At 40.2% G+C, this 9,362-nt stretch overlaps 1 protein-coding gene across 2 annotated transcripts; it reads left to right on the forward strand.

Annotated features, from left to right (window-relative positions):
- The first annotated feature begins 2,255 nt into the window (after positions 1–2,255).
- On the forward strand, positions 2,256–5,581 carry LOC146465136 (ubiquitin carboxyl-terminal hydrolase 17-like protein D). Of its 2 annotated transcripts, XM_085128628.1 has the most exons (5): positions 2,256–3,573; positions 4,030–4,112; positions 4,211–4,288; positions 4,427–4,514; positions 5,423–5,581. In XM_085128628.1, the coding sequence occupies exons 1-5, from the start codon at positions 3,514–3,516 to the stop codon at positions 5,549–5,551; spliced, it is 438 nt and encodes a 145-aa protein (XP_084984754.1). In that variant the 5' UTR covers positions 2,256–3,513; the 3' UTR covers positions 5,552–5,581. The 2 variants fall into 2 exon arrangements, 1 of the variants encoding a protein (XP_084984754.1); XR_014868278.1 differs by lacking the exons at positions 4,030–4,112; positions 5,423–5,581 and having other exon boundaries at positions 3,484–3,573; positions 4,211–4,928.
- Positions 5,582–9,362: the final 3,781 nt, after the last annotated feature.

A 9,362-nucleotide genomic window follows, 5' to 3' on the forward strand; every position in this document is an offset into this window, starting at 1 on the left:
TACCGATTTGTAGCTACGAGGAAGAAAAGAAAAAAAAAGAGAAATCGACCCGTGTTAAGACACGGTATGCCCCCTAGGGGCATCCCGCGTAATTATGATGTGTGTTTTTGTGCCAACTTGTAATAGTTCTGTGTTAGGTTTATTGACAATAATTTGTGCCTAGCTAGCATTTTTGTAGTTTGCACTTTCAGTCCTTTCTCCAATACGTTCCAAATGTATCAAACAATATTGATATTATGAATATACAACTTTATGCTTTCTAAACATGGTTTTGATAGTTATTTCTAATTGTCTTGCATTTCAGGAGCTGTACCAAGGCAAACAGCATCTGTGCCTTCATCTGCCCAGCCTGTCGGAGAAGCATCCCTAGCTGCTCCTGTTGCGACACCTCACGATCAGGGGCAGCAAGGGGATGCTTGGGCTGACAGTGTCCTGGGTGGACTTGAGGAATATCCACCCTGTCCCCATTGTTTGATGGGGCCTTGTATTACTATAAGTGAAGTAACAAAAATTCAAGGTTCCTGCGCTCCAGACTATACAAACCATTCTAAGCGCCACAAAAATTACAGACGATTTTGGAGAAGCCTAAAGGATAGGGGGTTGTGGCAGCATGAACTATACATTCACCGGAAGACCTCAGCTGGCCTCAGTGAGGTCGAGCTACGGGAGCTCATCCCTCAGTGTGTCCTTGATGACACGAGGAAGCGGTACCCCAACCCAGCTGGTGTGCCATATATGGGGCACAAACGCTCATAAGTCTGTGTAATATAACATATTTGGTAGTTGTGATATAAGCTTCTAGCTCTACACAACTGGTATTGTCGTAAACTCCCCAGTTTGCGTTACGCGTCAGATTTTATGACCATATTTGGAAAAAGGGTTTTCGGGTTTTTATAACACACGTGCTCGCAAAAAAGGGCACTTGGCCTTGCACTGTAACACTGCGTTTTTCTCGCGTTGGTTGTTAAACAGTAGACTGGAAAACGGTGAATAAACAGTAAACTGGAAAACGGTGGATTCTTCAGTGTGTCAGGGAATTTCTGTTTTATTCTAATACATTCCCCACACTGAAAGTGGCGACCCTGCCAGGACACGAGTTGGATTTTTCGCCCGAGAACACAGAAAGCGACGAATGTTGGATAATCGTGGATAATTTTCGGTTGAGAACAAGCGACGAGGGAACAGTTGTGATAATTCATCGACAAAAGGTACATTTACACGTTACTAGGTCGTTTTTCGAACTTTAACTTCGGTAGGAAAACACAAGGCGAGTTGTTTACAATCCTCGCAAACACAAGTTTGGTGGGCTCAGATTACAAGATCGAAATGGCGCTAACATCGAAACACGATCAGTTGTTAGAGTTTTCGAATTTGAAGCTGGAGGAAATCTCAAAAACCTGGTAAAATGGCGATCGAGAAGACTTGGAACTTTGCTACAACAAGATATGCGGGCTTATTCGCAAATTGGAGATTTCAATCGACGAGACAGGGGAGCATATGTTGGAGAGCGAACACACGTTAGATCAGATCAATAATTGGTCTAAGCAACAAAAGGAAAAACTACAAATGTTTCGAGAAATTCGGGGACAAATTAAGTTGTCTTTGGATGAAGGACGTAGAAGGGAGGAGGACAAAGGGGTTCAGCGAGAATTAGAGAAGCAGCGAGCCATCAACAAGGAAATTATGGAAGCGCGACTGGCGGAACAAAAGGAACTTGAAGCCGCGCATATTAGACAACAACAACGGGAAGAAGAGTGGCTGAAAAAGAAATTGGAGATGGAGAAAGACGCCAGAGCGGGAAATAGCGATTCTCCTGGCTCATCAGCAACACAGTCGGTGAAGCTTCAGCGATATACCATCACTCCATTTCACGGCGATTACAAAGATTGGCTTCGATTCTGGAATCAATTTGAAGTGGAAGTGGACGGTGCAAACATATCGGAAATCAGAAAATTCAACTATTTATTGGAGCTCGTAAGGGGCCAACCACGGGAGGACATACTCGGGCTTCCGCACACTGTAGAAGGTTATCAAGAAGCCAAGAGAATTCTGCAGACCACCTATGGCAAGGATTTTAAGGTGCACAAAGCGCTCATTAAGGAAATGGAGAGCTTACACAGTATTACGGACATTCGTCGACTCGACCGGGTTCACGAATTCTACAACAAGCTTTCGAGAGTTGTACGAACTTTGTCAACAATGGACAAGCTGTTGTCAGCTCAGAGCGCCGTGTACACACTGATGGACAAGCTTGGACCGGTACGGGCAATTTTTTTTTTACGCCCACTTCAAGATGGCGGACAGTTACCGTGACAGACTGGTAACTAGCAAGTCAAGTAGAGTAACACAACATTACTTCCGGTAAATTCGCGATCGCTTTCGCGTGTTTCCACGGCTTCTCAAGACGTTGTTTTTACCTGTTTTTACACTGAGACACCAGACATCATTAGCGAAATGTAACTTTAATGAGCTGAGATCAATTAAAGTGCGGATAACCTTGTGAAGAATACTTCTCAAATCGCCTCCGAACATTTTTATAGTATGTAGTGTATCGAGCCCCTTTCTACGGCTAACCCAACCTCTACTACCTTTAAAAAATATGTCTCGTACTTTTATAGTGTCACCATTCCTTGAGTACAGTTCAAAGCTCAGAAGACATTTTTCTGGTGGGCGTAAAACGAAATCGATTTTCATTTTACGCCCACTTTTTGGGTCCGCGGAAACTAACGAAGAAACTGGGCATGAAAAAAGTGCGATCGTTCGTTGGGAAGCTGGTAACTAAGAGATATGTAAGTTTTGGCGGCAAAATTGTTTTCATTTCGCGGTAATTTGTCACACTCGTGGAAAATTCGTCTATTTCTCTGTTTACACTAGTTTTCTGTGCGATCGATTGGACATGGCGTTATCAGTTGACAAGTGAGTGTCAGTAAAGCTGTACCTTATACAGCTAGACATAAAACATGATTAAACCAATACTTTATAGAGTAATGATACACTTCCACTTAAGGCTGGTGGTCTGTTTTTAGTGGTGCCTCTCACTTCCATGAAGAAATTGGAGAGCTAACCAGTACAGGTTTGTATACATGCAATTATTAAAATAATACAAAAATAACAAATAATGATAAAAAAATAATAACAATAAATGAATAAATTAATGCCACAAATGTGAATCATGGCTGCCCCTAATGACTTTCCAGCACCATGTTATAACCAACTGGCGGGATGCTGACCAATGAAGGCTATTTACAAACTGTAGAGTAGTTGAATTTGAGACTATGGAAGAAAAATCCAGATAGTGGCAGGGTGGAGGATTTGACCCCTAGTGGGCTAACTAATAGGCCACGCCTAGTTATTAGTAGGCTTCCCATTGAGAAGTATTCTAGTTACTATAACAAACAAAAATAATAGTGCCCATGTTTGCATGAGGTATGTGACAGTAGTAATTTTGCACAGATAAACAAAGTCAATATCTCCAAATATGCTATTTTATTCTCCACTTCAGTAAAGTGTACAATGTGCCAACATGTCAGCAGCAGAACAATCACCATGTTAAATAACAGTATCGACATACAGGTAGATGTAACAGTTAACTTGCACTTTTCAATAACAGGTGGAATCTGAAATACAAAACACTGCATGAGCAGATGGTTGCATTTCCTGCCATCAGTCAAACAAAGTGGATCAAAATCCACCAATCACCGTGCCAAGCGTGACCTATTGATCCTGTTACTTTGTTTCTAAAGCTTCCAGTGCAGTCATTGACAGTAGCGAAAAATGCAACTGTCGGCAGTGATTTCAATTTCGGATTTGGCATGTTATAGCAAAGCACAGTAATCAACAATGATGGGCTATGCATAAAGGATTTGTGTCAATCATCAAGAATTTTGGTCATATTTATGCAAACAGTAACTAAATTTTAATATTAACAATTTATTCAATTTTCTTATTTACAAAAACGTTTCCTATCATGGCCTCTTAACCATCACCATACTTAGTCAAATGGAATTATCTTTTCTTATTATAAAATAGGGGTCCTCCCAATCACTGGTTGAAGCACTCGATAATATACAGACAGAAATTCTTGATGGGGACAATCGATGCTTCTGCGAAAGGTTAGGAAGTCATGAATTTGCAATATGTCTCACAGAGATCATATTAGATTGTGTTTGCGTGTGCCCACAATACCTATTGTGCTTGGTGTTGTACACAGGTGTAATGAGCTGACCAGGGCTGAGAAAGACCAATTTGTTGGTAAATGGCCCAAAGTCCTCACATTCCATTTAAAAAGGTAGGTTTATTTCGAAGAATTGGTTTTGAAAGTTACATAATTTTGTGGAGATTTTTGTCTTAGCTTCTTGTATTTAATACCTGAACTCTAAAGACAACGGATCCTTTTCCCCCTAATATTTGCAATAATATATTGCAGATTTGAGAGAACAGGAATTAACAAATTGAGGAAGAAATTGATATACCCTGCATGGTTTGACTGCTTACTATTGAATGAGCCATCAAAGGTATAATTATTTTTGATACAATAAGAAAGTAAAATATAATTTTGTTAGAAAAGCTGTAAGTAGTGACATACCCTAATTATTGTCTGTACTATCATTACCGGTATATAGCTTTATTTTAAGAATATTAGTATTACAGTTGAACCTCCGCCAATGCACAGCTCCCGTAAGTGGACACCTCTCAAAAGCAGACACCTGTGCTTGGTCCCAAAGGTGTTCACTTATGGGAAGTTTGATTGTAGTAATTTTGATCTCTACAAATAAACTGGGTTGACATTCAAAAAGGAAAAGTGATGAAATAGTCCACTTAGCTTTGTTGACCAGCTGATACAGGTATGAACAGGAACAACTTGGCTAACACAACGATCATACTTTATTCAGGCTGTCGGCCATGTTTTTTACACACAACTCACACTCGTTCCCATGCGCAACACCGCTGACCAATTACAGCAGTCCTACCAACAGCTCGAAAGAAATACTCCCTTGTATTTATTTTGGTTGGTTGTTTAACTGTGACTCTATGGAAAAGATGTATAAATTCATACTTTCCTTATTTCCATGGTAACATTTGTGAAAGTTTTGGGATAACCTGAAACAGGCCACTAGCTGATGAAACACTTGCCTTCTGTTCATGTTTCCCACAACTTCCACTTGCCATATCCATCCCCATTTATAGTAATTGATTCAGGTTAGAATTAACAACATTACAGTCTGCAGGCTCTCTGACAGTGACCACCTCTTTTAGCCAACCACTTTTCCTGACATTAAATAGGAGGTTGCCTATACCAGTATTTGAGAGGTTCCACTGTATTACCATTTAAATGTTTATCTAAGAAAGGGAACACAACTATAGAAATAGTTAAGATTATGCCTTCTCTAATTGTTTATACTATAATTTTTTGCTTACATAGAACAGCAATATGTACGAGTTGCAAAGTGTTGTTGTACATAGTGGTACTAAGTGCAAATGTGGCCACCATTATAGCTACTGCAAGGTGGACCAGAGGTGGTTCTGTATGAATGATGAAGTGGTATGTTAAAGCCATACATACAGTTTCTTACTTTTACATTTTTTTTGCAGGTTTCTTGTGTATCACAAAACGAAGCTCTTGGGCAAGAGGCTTATCTTCTTTTTACGTCCTTCAAAATAATCGTGATACAAAAGAGATTAGCCTTTATTTAAAAGGAGGGATCCCAGCCTAAAAAGATGTGCGTGTGTGTAGGGGGTGAGGGTTTTTTTTTTTTTTGGGGGGGGGGGGGGGGGGGCATCGGTACAATTTAGGGACAGGACGATCAATAATTTTGCCAACAATAGAACAAGGCCAATATCCTGCCATATTGACCTAAGCTTGGCCAATAAAAGATTTATTATATGCATCCATGACTGCACGGGTAACAGGTAATCCTAAGTGGGCAAGATGGCTCCATCTTGATCAGGCGAGTAGCCAATCAGAGCAGAGGATTCACTTCATCTTGCAAGCGATGCAATAAAATTCCAAATTATACAGTTATATAGTTATTGTGGGTTCCAAAGGGGGGTGACAAGTTAGAAACAAGATCAGAATAACAGCCAGCATTAATTACTTTGTTAGTTATTAGCAGGCAGACGGTGTACACCAGAAAAATGTGGAAGAGGAAGCAACTCAAAATGGAGTCTGCTTCAATGGACAATCAGTGCTTGACCCCAATGTTCATTAGATTTAACCACACCATCACTAGACCCAACAGACATTACAGACAACAGCAGTCAAGTTGACAGTATTGATTAAATGCATCCAATCCATCCCATAGCAGAAGGTCTTTAGACAAAGGTCTATGAAGTGTGCAATGACATTGTTTCAAAATTAAAGAGTGGGGATGAAAATTTTATTGTGGGAGTCAGCTAGTTTGTTTCAAGGTATGAAAAACTCAAAGAAGGGAGTACCTGTAGCGTGATACCTCGAATTGCGTCTGCACTACATACTTTTGCAAGCCGTCACCTTAACAGATTCCAGACTACAACCAAAAAAAAAGGATTGGAAAAAGAAGAAAGCTAGGTGCAATCTACAGTAACAGGCCAGAGAAGAAAGGGGATTTTCTGAAGGATGAAGAAAACTCGAGCAGACTGACCTCCAAAACCATTTACAAGAAAGGCTGAGGATGAGGGCAATGACAGTGATGAATTTGATCGGTTTAGTCTTAGATTTCGTGTCAGGAAACGACCAAAGGTACAGAACAGAAAGCATGATCTTGCAAGTAACATTACAAAAAATCAGCAAAATTCTGGAAAGTGTTAACAATTTAGGCAAGTGGTTGAGCTTAAAGAATCACAAGTAAGAGGATGTGACTGTGATTAACAAGGTTAAAGGAACACACATTCAATTACAAACAGCATTTGAGGGAGTTTGGGAGAATTTGAAAGTTTATGCAAGGCAAAGGGGTACCCAAACTCTCTCAAGTGTCTGCATCAGTCTATGTAAACACATGCACAATTTTCTATTTACAAGTTTTGTGATTGGTTGCTTTTTGCATACCTTGATTGCACTTGATTACCCTCTGTATAAGCAGCTGTCCGTATTGAAACGAGCCGTACAAACTTGTACTCTCCAGAGTTCAACATTTATGTCTTAATTCATTTCCAGTTCCTTTTCTTGTAATCTTTCATGCCCAGTTTTCTCGTTAGTTTCCGCGGGCCCAAAAAGTGGGCGTAAAATGAAAATCAATTTCGTTTTACGCCCTCCAGAAAAATGTCTTCTGAGCTTTGAACTGTACTCAAGGAATGGTGACACTATAAAAGTAGGAGACATATTTTTTAAAGGTAGTAGAGGTTGGGTTAGCCGTAGAAAGGGGCTCGATACACTACATACTATAAAAATGTTCGGGGGCAATTTGAGAAGTATTATTCACAAGGTTATCCGCACTTTAATTGATCTCAGCTCATTAAATTTACATTTCGCTAATGATGTCTGGTGTCTCAGTGTAAAAACAGGTAAAAACGTCTTGAGAAGCCATGGAAACACGCGAAAGCGATCGCGAATTTACCGGAAGTAATGTTGTGTTACTCTACTTGACTTGCTAGTTACCAGTCTGTCACGGTAACTGTCCGCCATCTTGAAGTGGGCGTAAAAAAAAAAAATTGCCCGCTACGGGAAGTTATCACTCAGACAGATGATAAGTGGGAGGAGTGGACACTTGAACAGTTAGTGGAAGCTCTGCGTAAGTTTGTTGACCGGAACCCTCTTCGAACGGAAGAGAAGAGCAAACAGCAAAGCGGACCTGGAGATGGCAGGCGAAATACGGAAAAATTGATGATGCAGGGCTCACAAAGATATACCAATGCAAATAGATGTGTTTACTGCGGTTCTACAAACCATTCATCTGTGAACTGTACAAAGGTGTTGACTGTCGCTGCCCGAAGAGACCTCATACGAAGGAAGAATTTGTGCTACAACTGTACTGTTGATAACCATCTTGTTTCTGCATGCCGTTCAAGACCCTGCAAATAATGTGGACAGCGGCATCATACATCTCTTTGTGAAAGAAGAATTTCAACTGTCCCCGAGCAAGATAGTGTTCCTGCATCAACAGAAAAGAACATGAGCGCTTCAACTCGGTCTACTTCAACCTTACATGCCACAGTGCGAGCAATGGTCAATGGACAGGAAGCAAGGATCATGATTGACACAGGAGCGGGAAGTTCTTACGTCTGCTCAGACCTGATTACAAAGCTGGAAATCACACCGATCCTGACCGACTATGGCCTTCTGTCTGTCTTATGTTTGGCAATGTTTCTTTTGCAAATGCTTCCTGGCTACAGCCTTCTTTCTGTGTTATGCTTGGTGTAATTCCTCTTGAATCTGCTTCATGACTATGGCCATCATTCTGTCTTGTGATTGGTGATGTCTCCCACAATTTTGCTCCATCATTGTGACCTTCACTCTCGTTTAAGGGTCTACAAGTATCCATGTTCAGAGGCCACTCATTTCTCTCACTTCCTTCATAAGTAGTTAAGAGCGACTTTCCACAAATATCGACCAAGTGGCGGCACAAGTCAAAAAATCGATTTTGTTCATATTTTGCTCATAGGTAGTCCCTAGTGAGAAACAAACTGAGCTGTAGTTAGTTTTTCCAAATACCGCTTCTTCTCGCGTAATTATGCGAAAAACGATTTTGTCTCATTTGAGCTCAAAGTCCGCTTTCGGCGGGATGGAATTTTCCTTAACTTTCGCCGGTTTCGTATCAATCCACAGACTGTTACTAACATGCAAATGGCATTTATTGCTCTATTAGGTCTTCTTCTTCTGTTTCACGGAAAAACGTTTAAAACCTAAGTTACTTTTACGTCCGAAATAGGTTTAGAAAAGCATGCTATAAATGCAAATTTTCAGCAACCACATTTTAGCACTAAAACATTGCCAATTTTACCCACGGGCGATAACTTAGATTTCCCTATAATGACTTTCTATGGCTTCACTGTATACCTATTGACCATAATATAAAAACAAAACTCTGGGTAAATGAAAATAAATGACCCGCTAGGCTTCAGATTTGTCAGCATTTTCTTGAGATTTGGCGATCGAAGCGTAAAAAAGATGGCGTGACACACTGTCACGGGTACAAATATTTTTTCCTTTTAGAAAAAAAAAATGAAGCGACATTTAAAAGGAAGCATTTTTCATTCGCAGTAGAAAAATCTTTGTAGCGTTACGGACAAATATATATTTCGGCTGCGTTTCATAACTGGAAATTTCAGAGTATCCGTTCGCTCTGATGCGGAGTCCAGTTCGTTATTGTGTAATATTTGGAAAATTTTTTTTCCTCTTTCTTTATCACTGCCATGAATAAATTAAACTAGAAATAGGTAAAACGCAG

Source organism: Pavona decussata, unplaced genomic scaffold (genome assembly GCF_977016875.1).
Source record: "Pavona decussata unplaced genomic scaffold, jaPavDecu1.1 SCAFFOLD_156, whole genome shotgun sequence".
NCBI lineage: Eukaryota > Metazoa > Cnidaria > Anthozoa > Scleractinia > Agariciidae > Pavona > Pavona decussata.

Bases quoted from the DNA above. Each gene is read 5' to 3' on its own strand.
- LOC146465136 (XM_085128628.1), top strand. From the start codon at position 3,514: ATGTGCCAACATGTCAGCAGCAGAACAATCACCATGTTAAATAACAGT. The intron at 3,574-4,029 runs GTAGATGTAACA...ATTATAAAATAG, and splicing joins ATAACAGTATCGACATACAG to GGGTCCTCCCAATCACTGGT. The intron at 4,289-4,426 runs GTAGGTTTATTT...AATATATTGCAG, and splicing joins CTCACATTCCATTTAAAAAG to ATTTGAGAGAACAGGAATTA.